At 44.6% G+C, this 13,300-nt stretch overlaps 1 protein-coding gene across 5 annotated transcripts; it reads right to left on the bottom strand.

The window, feature by feature from the left end:
- Positions 1–2,118: 2,118 nt before the first annotated feature.
- Positions 2,119–7,136, bottom strand: Srsf5 (serine and arginine rich splicing factor 5). Of its 5 annotated transcripts, none has more exons than XM_021179573.3 (8): positions 6,955–7,136; positions 5,899–6,043; positions 5,258–5,328; positions 5,044–5,142; positions 4,779–4,848; positions 3,464–3,537; positions 3,028–3,138; positions 2,119–2,915 (listed from the first exon to the last, which is right to left on the bottom strand). In XM_021179573.3, exons 2-8 carry the CDS (start codon positions 6,022–6,024, stop codon positions 2,654–2,656), a joined length of 813 nt encoding a protein of 270 aa, XP_021035232.1. In that variant the 5' UTR covers positions 6,025–6,043; positions 6,955–7,136; the 3' UTR covers positions 2,119–2,653. The 5 variants fall into 5 exon arrangements, with proteins under 5 accessions (XP_021035232.1, XP_021035237.1, XP_021035234.1 ...); XM_021179578.3 differs by having other exon boundaries at positions 2,119–2,912; XM_021179575.3 differs by having other exon boundaries at positions 6,959–7,136.
- Between the last annotated feature and the right edge of the window lie 6,164 nt (positions 7,137–13,300).

Here is a 13,300-nt window from a genome sequence, read left to right as displayed (position 1 = left end):
CAGGGCACTTGTTTGGCAAACTTGCAGGACTAACAAGCACTCACAAGAACGACCACCCATTTGGGTTCACCTTTACATGTTTCTTAAGATGGCAGTGGCAGACACCTTTAAGGCACACACCTTGAAAAGCAGGTGTTTTGCCTCAGGTCTGAAGGCAGTTACACAGTACCAGTCTTTTGTTTTTAAAGCTACTTCATTTTTTTTTTTACAAGATTTTATTTACTTAATGTATATGAGAATACTGTCATATGGTTACAGATGGTTGTGAGCCACCATGTGGTTGCTGGAAATTGAACTCAGCTCTAGAAGAGCAGTCTTCACTACTGAGCCATTTCTCCAGCCCAGTCTTTTTTAGGTTTCCAATGTTAGTGCGCAGTCTAACACAAGCAACTTTGGACTGGCAATCAGCTACATTAAGGTGAAAGCCAGCCTAGTTATGTCACAAAAATATTTACTTTTTTACATTTTGGGCTCATCTGATCAATGACTTCTCTAAACATCCAGATTGCCACCATGTATAAGATGTGATAGATAAACTAATCTAATAACCAATCTAGCCTTCAGGAAAGGCTGACCTGGGGCTTCAAACTATCCTTAGAAATAAATGAAACAAAAAAATAGTCCTAAAACATCCTTTTGTAAGTCTATCAAGGCTGGGGGGGGGGGGGCGGGAAACACTTGAAATCACAGCCCTCAGGTGGCGACATCAGCAGTGGCGGGTGTAGGAGTTTAAGGCCAGCTTGGTCTAATACATAGCACAAGCCAGACCAGCCAGGACCAGAGGACACAGTGAAACTCTTGTCTCAAAAGAATCTGCTTCTAACTTCTCAAATCTCAGGTCTTAGTACTCTAAAACTTCAACCTGACAGTTCCCTTATATACTACAGAGGATCCCACTAAAAGGGCAAGTAAGATGGCTGGTAAAAAGAGAATGCCAGGTTCTGCCAATGTTATATCTACAGTCTCCTCAAAAGTGAATAAGCATACCACTACTCCTAGACTTAGCCTTTATCAGGATAAGCTACAGTTCATGATCTATTACTGAAACCTTCTACTGAGTTCTCCCCAGAACGCCTCCCAAATGCTAGCTCATCCCCTAACTCCCACTTTGAGGAAGCAAATAAGCCTTTCCTACTTCTACTCACCAATGAGTATGCCTGTTCTAGTCCTGGATCCTTAATTGGTCCTTTGAAAAGCCCCCTACATTTCCTGTAATCGTTTTGAGGATTTAACTCAACCCCAGCACTCAGATATTAAGATGATCTGCTATCAAATATTCACCAAGTTCGCACCTGGCAACTAGGCTTTCAAGATGAATAACATTTCCTACACTTAGGGCACTGCCCACTCCCACAAGAGTAGGCAGCTAGAGATTGCTCAGCAATTAAGATGACTTCAGAGAACCTGGAGTTTGATTCCTAGCACCCACATGGCAGTTAATAATGGTCTAACTCTAGTTCTAGGGAATTCCACACCACCTTCTGGCTTTCTTGCAACTGATGCACATACATACATGCAGCCAAGACACCCATGATAGAAATTTTTCAAATTCCTCTGGTAACATACACTCACAAATTAGCCAGATGGTGGTGGCGCACACCTATATCTCAGCAACTGGAAGAAAAAGCCACCCTATTCTACAAATTGAGTTCCAGGATATCCAGGACTACACACACACACACACACACACACACACACACACCTTTAAAAACCTAAATAAAACATATGGTCACGTATCTCAGAACTAAAACCAGCATGTAAAGATCTCTCATGCCTTCAATCATTGAGAAATTACATTTATGACCATCCCAACTGTGTTATATCTGACAAGAAAACTTGCACTGGATCTTATGTGTTTACCAAACCATTGCCATTTCTGTTTAGGGTTAGTAACCTGATGGTAATTCAAGTCCAGTGGCAACAGGAAAAGAATTGAAGGAATACAAGGAACTGTCACTCAACTTAGTTCCATTTGCAGGCTCCTTCACTAGCTTCAAATAGCAAAATAAAATACTTTAAAAAGCTCACACTTCAGGGTTCTACATGTGTAGTTTTTAACTTAAAATACACAAATGTGACAGAATAATACAGAACTTGAGAGAAACAGACCAAAAACAGTTTTATAATACTTAGTATTTTATTATCAATAACAAACAGCTGCTTTACTTTAATGTCTATCTACAGCTGTTAATGGGCAAGAAGACACCCTTGACCCTAACAAGTAAAACTCATATTAAGCCTTTATATACAAGCAAATTTAGAGCTCTTTTAAAGTGTCCAAAACTATTCATTAGTTTAAGTAATTAAACTAATCTTGAGTTAACATATCTGAACAATGAACTAAAATATTCAAAAGTTTTTCTAGTACAAAAAATTAAATGCTTTAGTTATAAAAGAGCTCTATCAATATACACAAACTATATACTTCAGACAGTCACAAAAGTGTGAGCAGAAGGCTTATCAAAAGACATTTAATACAATTAGTTTTCAACAACCCCTTGGTGGTCCACATCTACAAAGAAATCCAGCCCAACCCCCTCCAAATCCCACCCCACAGAAAAGCACATACTTACCAGAACTTTTAGCAAGTATGGTTTGGGAATTTGTTTTGTTTTTTTTAAAAAAAAGGCCCCCAGGGCAAGTTATTTACAGTTTAATTGCCACTGTCAACTGATCTGGACCTGGACCGGGACCGGGACCTCTGGCGATCCACAGATGCTGGAGATTTGGATCTACTTGAAGAACCACGCTTCTGGCTCTTCTCGGGCACAGGAGACCTACTGCCAGAACGGGACTTGCTCCGGCTCCGGCTCCTGCTCCTTGATCGGCTGTAAGACTTGCTCCTGCGTGAACGGGATCGGCTACGGGACCTAGAGGAACTCCTGGTCCGAGATCGTGACCTGCTTCTTGACCTGCTATGAAAAATTGGCAAGAAGGAAAGAGAGAAAACAAACATTAACCTGTATGACAGGGCTCTAAAAGCCAGCAAGTAAAACTTTTGGCTTAAAAATATAAACGAAAGAGTACCTGTGCCTTTTGCTGCCTTCAATTAATTTGATTTTTCTCCCGTTAATTTCCTTTCCAGAAAGTTTCTCAATAGCATTCTTTAAGTCACCATAAGAGGCAAACTCAACTACCCTAAAATGGAAGGAAAAAAAAAATCCCTTTAAAGGTTATAAATCCAATAGCCTTGTAGACCACCTACACAGATCAAGATAAGCTAAGTTTATCCCCGCTGTTATTGCTGTTTTAAGTCATTTCTGATATATACAGCACAATTCTGTGGGGTGCCCCCTATGTACTGTGGAATGTTGCAGGTGCCTATTATCAACAGTCCCTTGTGATAGTCTTGCTCCCCCAAACCGCCAAAATCAAGCACATGCAAATTTTAGATCGTAGCAATGCCACATTAAAATTCCCAAGGTAATTAATTAAAAGGCTCCCAACTCCAGGACATGCTTACCCTTCATTTAGTTTAGGTCGATGTGCATCCGCAAAGGTTACTTCCCCAGCTTGTCTCATGAAATCTTTGAGATCCTTAACACAAGACAATTATGTTAAGGAGAGAAAGGGAAAAGTGGCACACAAACAACCACATGGTATAAACAAGACTACTGGAAGAGAAGGTGTTAGATAAAGTACAAACATGGCATATACCACACTTGTATTCTATCAGAATTCAAAAATTATGCCAGGGCACGAAATAAGCAAATAGCATATTGCTTTTAAGCAAAATGCTAGAGGGCATTCCAATTTTTAACATTATAATATTAGTCTAACTGAGCTCAGTACAAAAGGGGGAAAAAACAAACAAAAAACAAAACAAACAACAAAAAAAAAAAAACCAAAAAGGAACAGTACATCCTTTAAAGACTAGTTTTATATTTTAAAAAAATAAAAAAATAAAGAAAAATAAAACAACATTTACAAAGACACCAGTTATTTTGTGCCCCATATGTCATTAAAAAATTTTACTTTACCTTTATTAACATTTCCCTAGGCTAGTCAAGCAGCAAACCATTAAGCGGTCGGAGAAACCTTCATGACATAGGCCCGACTGGCTCTTCGCCACCCACTTGAAGGATACTACCCAATCGATGGAAGCCTTTAATCGCACAGCCCTCCCTATTAGCAGACTACTGGCGATGCAGACATGTTTTACTCTTGTGCAGTTACCAAGGACCACTTTACTGCGATCAGGATTCCAACGACCAACTAATTTCGTATCTTTCAACTCTTTCGACCAGGACCTCTTATTCGGAAGCGTTACAGGAAGACAGCTCTCAACTTAGGGATCAGATCACGTTATCAACGGTTCTGGGATCGCTGCAACCCGGCACTTCAAGTAAGTGCACCGATTACGTCTAGACCGGCAAACACAGATCTAGAGGTGGCCAACTGATCACTGTAGGAGCTGACTGGCAAAGTCAACCAGGCCCAACCAAGAGTGACCAAGACAACGATTAGGATAACCCACAGGCACTCCTCGTCATAAGGCCAACGACACAGATAGGCTGGCAAATAAAGGGTTTAATATTTGGTTAAAATTGATTTTAAAAAACATGAAAAAAATAACCTCAAAACATTTACATTTGATCACTAATATTAAAATCTGAAACATCCCCCAGTTACATTTAACTAAAGTTTAAAATTATAGTTCAATTAAATTAATTTAAGATAAAGCATTTAATAAGATATATATTAATAAAACATTAACTACCCATTAACACTTTTAAATGCCACATTAAAAAACATCTCAAAACTGTATTTCAACAAACCTGCCAGCTGACTCTTGAGGATAAATTCTCAACTATAAGTCGGTTTTCTGTTCTTACAGGTGGAGCATTTCTAAAGAAAGAAAAATAAGCATTCAGTGTCAGATGCTATGCCACAATGTCAAATGCTGTGTGACAAGTTTAAGCCAAGATAGTGATTCCATCAAGTTTCTGGGTTCTCAGCATGTGGACTAACTAGACTTAACTAGTCTGAGAACCATTTAATGCTAACGGACCCTATCCCAAACGTAACAGCCAAACCACATACCGTCTATCATTTCGAGGTCTGCGACTGCTAAAACGGTCGGAGTATCGTCCTCTACCTCTTCCACCTCGAGACCGAGCCCGAGCATGTTCAATCGTCACCCTACAAAGAGGTATAAAAAGCATTCACACACTACACATGAGAGCACTGATGCACTGCCAATGTCTACTCTGCTCTACTTCCCTGGGAGAACTAGTTACAAACCCATCATGCTTACCTTTCACTGCAAAGTTCCTTCCCATCAAGTTCATAAACAGCATCATCTGCATCCCTTGGGTCCTCAAATTCCTAAAACGTAGCAGTAAGACACTCAGTAGAGCTTTTGGACATGCATACATTCTACAGCATATTAAGATCATGGAAGCCGGGTGTGGTGGTGCATGCCTTTAATCCTAGCACTCAGGAGGCAGAGGCAGGTGGATTTCTGAGTTTGAGGCCAGCCTGGTCTACAAAGTGAGTTCCAGGACAGTCAGCGCTACAGAGAAACCCTGTCTCAAAAAAAAAAAAAAGTGTTAAGATATACCTTACACTCAGATACTATAACCCTAAGCTAGGGGTGACTGAGAATCAACTCCAGCCAGCAGTCTCCAGCCAGCAGTTACTTTAAATTCTTAACAGAAGCCACTGCCTCTTGGCCACTTCTAACATCTTTCTAGGAAAACACTTCACATGGACTCAGAGTCCATGCTCATCACAAAAGCTCTACCCACTTTGTTTTTTGGTTTTTTTTGGAGACAGGGTTTCTCCGTGGATCAGCCTGCCCCTGCCTCCCAAGCGCCAGAGATCAAAGGCATGTGCCACCATCACAAAGCTACCTAACTTCTCCACAGATAATTCAACTCAGTTTCAAGTACTTACCACAAAACCAAAACCTCTTTTCAAGTCAATATCGCGGATCCGTCCGTAACCCTTGAAGAATCTTTCCACATCTTTCTCCCTCGCTGCTGGATTTAGTCTCCCAATGAACACTCGACAGCCACTCATGATGCCCGGCTAGTGTTTCCTGTTAGGCAGTAATTGAATCGAGACAATATCAATGAATGACACGGGGGGGGGGGGAAGGGGGGGATGTTCAGTCAAGCAGTCAAACACACCCTAAAAACGTTTACCAACTCTACTAACAAGGTCACCATGTACCTTTTAAGTCGTTCACGACCCCTACATTCAAATATGCAAGTTAAAACTTAACTCTCCAAACGACCCCCTTCCCGGGTTCCACACGGCAGCCCACCGAATCGCCCACTAGCCACCTTTCTAGACTGCGCAGCCGCACACGCTGTCCCCGGATCCCGGGGCTCCCCTCCCATCTGCCGCAGTTAAGGCCAGGCCGAGAAATGCGGGCGGAGCCGAGCCCGCCCTCCGCCAGGCCTGGTCCAATAGCAGCCGGCCGCGCCCACGTCGCGGCCTCCCCGCGCGTCACAAGCCGGAATCTCGCGACGCCACCACCGAGCCTGCGCAGTGGGCGACGGGGCGCGTTCGCAGCACAAAATGGCGACGGCCGAAGTATGCGGCGGGGTGGGGGGGAGGAGCGAAGCGAGCCGAGCTGCGTGCCCCCCGAAACGCGGGCAAGCCCGGGGCCCGGAGCGCAGCGCCTGCGCCAGCCCATGGGGAAAACCCTACCTGCCCTGGGCCAGGCCGGCTCCCCGGCGTCAGGGCCTCGATGAGAGCCATTAAGGGCGGCAGGGAGGGGCGCGCTACTTCCCGACACAAACGCCCTCCCCACGCCCGCCCTTCCGCCTCGTGTCCCCCTCACGCAACACCCACAGGGAGACGTGCCCCAGCGCCCACCTCAAATCAACTGCGCTCTCTGAGTCGCCGTCCTCCGCAAAGAGCGAAGCCCCGGCCACTTGCGACCCGAGCGGCCATGAAGAAGCCTCGATCCGAGAAGCCTTGCCCTCAAAGCGTGCCACTCACCTACCGGACGGGGTCTTTGGCGGCTGAGACCCCGGAGAGGTCCGTAGTCTGCGACGGAGCTGTCTGCCTCCCTACACAAACACACACACAACACACACACACACACACGAACTCAACTCCTCTACAGTCTCTCGACAACTGACGCACTTAGCAGCTCGGACGTTGCACAAAATGGAAGGGACGTCCTGGCGTCACTTCCGGGGCGGCGCCAGAAGCTCGGGGACCGCCCACTGGGAGCGGAGGACAGAAGGTTCCGGGGAGCCGGAAGTTCTAGTGGGGCGGGGTTTCCTTACCGAGACCCTGGCGAGCGCAGTGGGTGGTGGGAGGAATAGAAACGTTCGTTCAGTTGGCACGACAGGATACACTGGGACACTTCTTTGGATAGGAAAAGATGTATTTAAACTTTTTCTTAGGTCCCTCGAAGATTACCAAGAAGCCCAGGCTTTTCAAAAATCACCTGTTTCTTTTAAAAATTCATTTACGCCGGGCGTGGTGGCGCACACCTTTAATCCCAGCACTTGGGAGGCAGAGGCAGGCGGATTTCTGAGTTCGAGGCCAGCCTAGTCTACAAAGTGAGTTCCAGGACAGCCAGGGCTACACAGAGAAACCCTGTCTCGAAGAAACAAAAACAAACAAAAAAGTAGTTATCTTTGGTGTGAGGAATTAAAGATGGATTTAAAATAAAATATATATTTGTTAATTAAAATTGTTAAGAGCTCACTAGAGAGGACTTAGGAGTTAAGAGGGATGCTAAATCAGATCAGGAGTTTGAATCCCAGCACCTACATAAGTGTCAGGCCAATATGGCAGCCCACCTGTAACCCAAGCATGCGGTCCCAGGAGCAAGCTGGCTAGCTGAACTACAAAAAAATGACTTCTGAGATGAAATAAAAGACCCTAATATATAAGATGGAGAGTGGTTGAGAAAGACAAATGAACTTAACCTTTGCCACACACACACACACACACTTGACTCCACACACGTGTTAAAAAAAACAATCATGGCCGGGCGTGGTGGCGCACGCCTTTAATCCCAGCACTCGGGAGGCAGAGGCAGGCGGATTTCTGAGTTCGAGGCCAGCCTGGTCTACAAAGTGAGTTCCAGGACAGCCCGGGCTATACAGAGAAACCCTGTCTCGAAAAACCAAAAAAAAAAAAAAAAAAAAAAGCCAATCATGTACACCACACTGAAAAATCACTTTTGGTGCCCGGCGTGGTGGCGCACGCCTTTAGTCCCAGCACTAAAGGTAGAGGCAGGCAGATTTCTGAGTTCGAGTCCAGCCTGGTCTACAAAGTGAGGTCCAGGACAGCCAGGACTACACAGAGAAACCCTGTCTCAAAAAATCAAACAAACAAAAAAAAAAAAACTTTTGTGTCATCCCAGAAATGTCTGGGGGGAGAGGGAGTAACTATTTATATACTTTCTTTTGGATAAATATTTTCCCCATGTCATTCCTTAGGGGCAAGGGCATCCTTTCCAAAGATATTCAAACAAATAACATATATGTAGTAGAGGAAAAGAGATACAGAGATCACAGATTAGGAACATTTATTGTCCATCACAGACCTGCTAGCTGCCTTCCTCTCCCCAGAAATCAGGTTACACCCTCCCTGAAGGTGTTAGGAGTTGGTAAGAAAGCTTACTGTAGCCAGGCATGATGGATAGGTATGGGGGTTTTTTTTTGTTTTTTTGTTTTTTGTTTTGTTTTGTTTTTAGGTATTTTCCTCATTTACATTTCCAATGCTATCCCAAAAGTCCCCCATACCCTCCCTCCCCCCCCCAACTCCCCTACCCACCAACTCCCACTTTTTGGCCCTGGTGTTCCCCTGTACTGGGGCATATAAAGTTTGCAAGTCCAATGGGCCTCTTTTTCCAGTGATGGCCGACTAGGCCATCTTTCGATACATATGCAGCTAGAGTCAAGAGCTCCGGGGTACTGGTTAGTTCATAATGTTGTACCACCTATAGGGTTGCAGATCCCTTTAGCTCCTTGGGTATTTTCTCTAGCTCCTCCATTGGGGGCCCTGTGATCCATCCAATAGCTGACTGTGAGCATCCACTTCTGTGTTTGCTAGGCCCCGGCATAGTTTCACAAGAGACAGCTATATCAGGGTCCTTTCAGCAAAATCTTGCTAGTGTATGCAATGGTGTCAGCGTTTGGAGACTGGATAGGTATGTTTTTAATCCCAGTGTTTGGGAGCAGAGGGAGGAAGTGGCCTACTCTATGTAGTGAGTTCAGGGTTAGCCGGAGGTGAAACACTGTCTGAGGAGAGACAGAGAGAGAGAGAGAGAGAGATTCTGTTTCTGACTCAGAATTCTGATTCACCCTATAAGCCCATCTTTTACTTATTAAATACTGATTTTATTTAAATGCCTGAATGATGTTTAAAATAGCAACGTCTCTAGAGTCATTCAATACAGACATTTCATTTCTGTCGACGGTAGACCACATCATTTGCAGATGGTCCTCTCTGATTATTGTAAAACTGTTTCCCCCAGATTGGACATCCCCATCTTGAATCAGAGCAGCTGTTGACCAACCACAGAGCCTCTGGGAGTCAGGCCTATCAGCATTCCTGCGTGGAAGACTGAGGAAGGCTCCTCCCAGAAGCCATAGCAGCAGTGAATGATTACTGGGAAGAGAGCTTGCTGGTGCGCTGCCTTTGACTCGCCCAAAGCCCTGTAAGTAACCCCAGCAAACTCATGGGCTCACCAAGCTGGAGCTGAGTGGACTCCTTTCTTTGGTCCACAGATGTCCTCTCCCTTAGGTAACAAGATGTTCCTTTTTCTTGCCCCCAGGAAACATCACACAACAGAGCTGAAATTTCCTATTGCCTAATGACAGTGTGACCAGGACAGCATCTCAGCATAATGCATTCCTCATGTTTGTGGCAATGGTCTCCGGTGTAAACAAGCCTGTCCTTCAGCCGGCCAGAGAGAACACACAGTACTGTGCAGTACATAATACTTGATAACTAAATGACTATATATTTACTATTATTGTTTTAGAGTGTAGGGTTTTTTTTTTAGTTTTTTACTGTGTGTCTTAGTTTGCTTTTATAAATGTAATAAAACACTAACTAAAACCAACCTGGGAGAGAAAGGGTTTATTACAGTTCAGAGTCTGTCTGTCCATCATGAAAAGAAGTCAGGGCTGGAACTGAAGCAAAGACCATTACTCGTCCGGGAAAACTTGCTTCTGTAGGTTAAAGTTGTAATCATTCACATACAAGAAATTTGAAAATACTTAGGAGTTTAGAGCATATTTCTCAGTCACAACGGAGGTGGCTTGGAAAACATTCAGAGAATAGTGGAGGAACCCAGTATTGGCCTCCAGTTCTACACTGACTTGCTCTTGAGACCCTGCTCAGTCTTCTTTCTTAAACAACCCAGAACCACCTGTCTGGGGGGGTCACCGCCTACAGTGGGGCTAGGCTCTCTCATATCCACTATTAATTAGCATGTTAATACCCCACAGACTTGCCTAAAGCCCAATATGGTGGCGGAAACATCTTCTCCGTTAAGGTTCCCTCTTCCCAAATGAATCTAGTTTGTGTCAAGAAAACAAAACCTAACCAGCATGCTGTGTAACTGCATAGCATGCCACCCTGCAGCAGCCCACACATCTGTTCTTCCATCTGGGTTCGTGTAAGAACACTCACTGGTGTTCACACAGTGGCCAAACCACCTGCTGAGGTGGTTCTCATATGACGTCACTCTTGCTATATTTACAGCATCCTGCCACCTGGATCCCTACTGGCAGAAATATTGATTTAAATGGTCTGATGAGGAGTACAGATTGTTAGAAAGGGCTTGGAGAACTGCTGTACTCAAAAAGCATGTAAACTGTCATCTGCCTAACTTTCTCTTCTGGCTCTGTCTTGTCTCCTCACACAGATTTGTCTGAGGCCCAGCTAAGACAGTCATAGGGGGGCTGGAGAAATGGCTCAGAGGTTAACACTGACTGCTCTTCCAGAGGTTCAGAGTTCAATTCCCAGTAACCACATGGTGGCTCGTAACCATCTGTAATGGGATCCAATGCCCTCTTCTGGTGTGTCTGAAGACACACCAGTATACTCATACACATAAAATAAATATCTTTAAAAAAAAAAAAAAGAAGAAGCCGGGCGTGGTGGCGCATGCCTTTAATCCCAGCACTCGGGAAGCAGAGGCAGGTGGATTTCTGAGTTCGAGGCCAGCCTGGTCTACAAAGTGAGTTCCAGGACAGCCAGGGCTATACAGAGAGAAACCCTGTCTCAAAAAAACAAAACAAACAAACAAACAAAAAAAGACAGTCATAGGAAACAACTTTAACACTGACAAAGAAAAAAAAATATCTGTTGAGGGTGCCTAAGTACTTCCTCCCAACCCTCCTGATTGGCAGCTGCCAACTCTTAAGCCATTATATAAACGCACCATGCTAAGGACATTACAATCTCAGGACCTCCTGTCTCCCACAGAAGTGTTCTAAGATGTTTGAGAGTAGAAAATAATCTTTCTGCCCAACTGTTCCTATTCCCCATTTCTCTGATTTCCTAGGCCCTGTCACAAAAGCAGCAACAGGACACCACATGACCTGTGCACGAAAGGGGCCCTGGGAATCCAAACAGAAACCAGCACTGACAAATTTTCAGTGTCCTTATCAATAAGGCCAGAGAAGTCTGGGTGGTGGCAGAAATTCAGATAAGCAGAGCCTCTTTAAAGGATTGAAACCAAGGAAGAAATACCACATACTCTGCAGAGAATGGGAGAACAGAGGTTAGAATTAGGGAGCCTGAAAATACTTTCTTAGCAGACAAGGTGGCGAATGCCTTTAATCCCAGCACTGGGGAGTCAGAGGCAGGTGGATTTCTGAGTTTGAGGCCACCCTATTCTATAGAGAGCGTCCCAAGACAGCCAGGACGACATAGAGAAACCCTGTCTCGGAAAAAAAAAATTAAACAGAAAATAAGAGATAGATAGGATAGACAGACAGACAGACAGACAGACAGGTAGGAAAAAGAAAAGAAACATCATCTTAAACAGAGACAGACAGCAGTAATTCCACCTAATTCAGAAGTTGTTGACAAAACTCAAATTCTTTGCAGAGCCATGCATAGTGTTTGGTGTTAATTTTTGCTATGAATCAAGGCCATTTGATTGATTAAGTCATCTCTCCAGTCTGTCCTTGAATTCATAATTCTCCGGCTTCTGCCTCCAGAGTACTGAGTTTACAGGCATAGGTCCCCGAGACTTGGTTTATTCCACGCTAGGGATCAGAGCCAGAATTTCCACCTGCTAAGCACATACTCTAGCAAATGAGCTATACTACCATCCCAACATCAATTTCAACTATTGCTTTAGCTTTTCCCTCTGTCCCACATTTTACTCTAATTTAAAAGAGTCATTTCGGAAGCCGGGCATGGTGGCGCACGCCTTTAATCCCAGCACTTGGGAGGCAGAGGCAGGCGAATTTCTGAGTTCGAGGCCAGCCTGGTCTACAAAGTGAGTTCCAGGACAGCCAGGGCTACACAGAGAAACCCTGTCTCGAAAAAACCAAAAAAAAAAAAAAGAGTCATTTTGGGCTGGAGGGATAGCTCAGCAGTTAAGAGCACTGACTGCTCTTCTGGAGGTTCTGAGTTCAAATCCCAGCAACCACATGGTGGCTCACAACCATCTGTAATGGGACTGACTCTTCTGGTGTGTCTGAAGACAGCTACAGTGTACTCATATACATAAAATAGAAAAATAATTCTTTTTTAAAAAGGAAAGAGTCATTTTGACACATAGCAAATACAGAGTACCTTCCTAGAAGAAACAGACTCTCGAATCCCCAGCTCATAGGCCTCAGGGTTAACTGCCACCTGATTGGCTGTCAGGACTTCAGTTTACATTGTCCAGCTCACTGCTGGATTGTTCACATCAGCCGCTCTACGTCTCGCTCCTCTACCTATGACTCAGGAAGAACTCAGGAGTGACTCGGGTGGTTCTGGCTTGAAGTGTTCTCACCCAAGTTCCCCATTTAGAGTGAAATCTGCTTCCAGGCTCACCCAGAATATGCGCGCACCTCAGTCCTGGCTGGCCATTCACTGTTGATCACTTCTCTTCCACGTGGGCCTTTCTGTAAACCACCTGAGTGTCTCCGCTATGTCATAGCTGGCTGTCCACAGAGGGTGCCTTCTAGGAGACAGTGCATCTGAGACAGAAGCTGCAGTGACTGTGTTCTAATTCCAGGAACAATGTCCTCATGCACTGTGACTTAGTGTATTCCCCTTCCTAGGGCACCAACACTGTGGATTCAAACAACAACCAACAAGCAGTTCTGGCGGCTACAAGCCAAAACTGAAAGTGTCTGGAGGGTCCTTC

This window comes from Mus caroli, unplaced genomic scaffold (assembly GCF_978045245.1).
Source record: "Mus caroli unplaced genomic scaffold, Mus_caroli_1 scaffold_14, whole genome shotgun sequence".
In the NCBI taxonomy this organism is placed as follows: domain Eukaryota; kingdom Metazoa; phylum Chordata; class Mammalia; order Rodentia; family Muridae; genus Mus; species Mus caroli.
This window is presented reverse-complemented; position numbering and strand designations above follow the sequence as displayed.

Bases quoted from the DNA above. Each gene is read 5' to 3' on its own strand.
- Srsf5 (XM_021179573.3), bottom strand. From the start codon at position 6,024: ATGAGTGGCTGTCGAGTGTTCATTGGGAGACTAAATCCAGCAGCGAGG. The intron at 5,143-5,257 runs GTAAGCATGATG...ACCTCTTTGTAG, and splicing joins AAGGAACTTTGCAGTGAAAG to GGTGACGATTGAACATGCTC. The intron at 4,849-5,043 runs GTATGTGGTTTG...TTCTTTCTTTAG, and splicing joins AGACCTCGAAATGATAGACG to AAATGCTCCACCTGTAAGAA.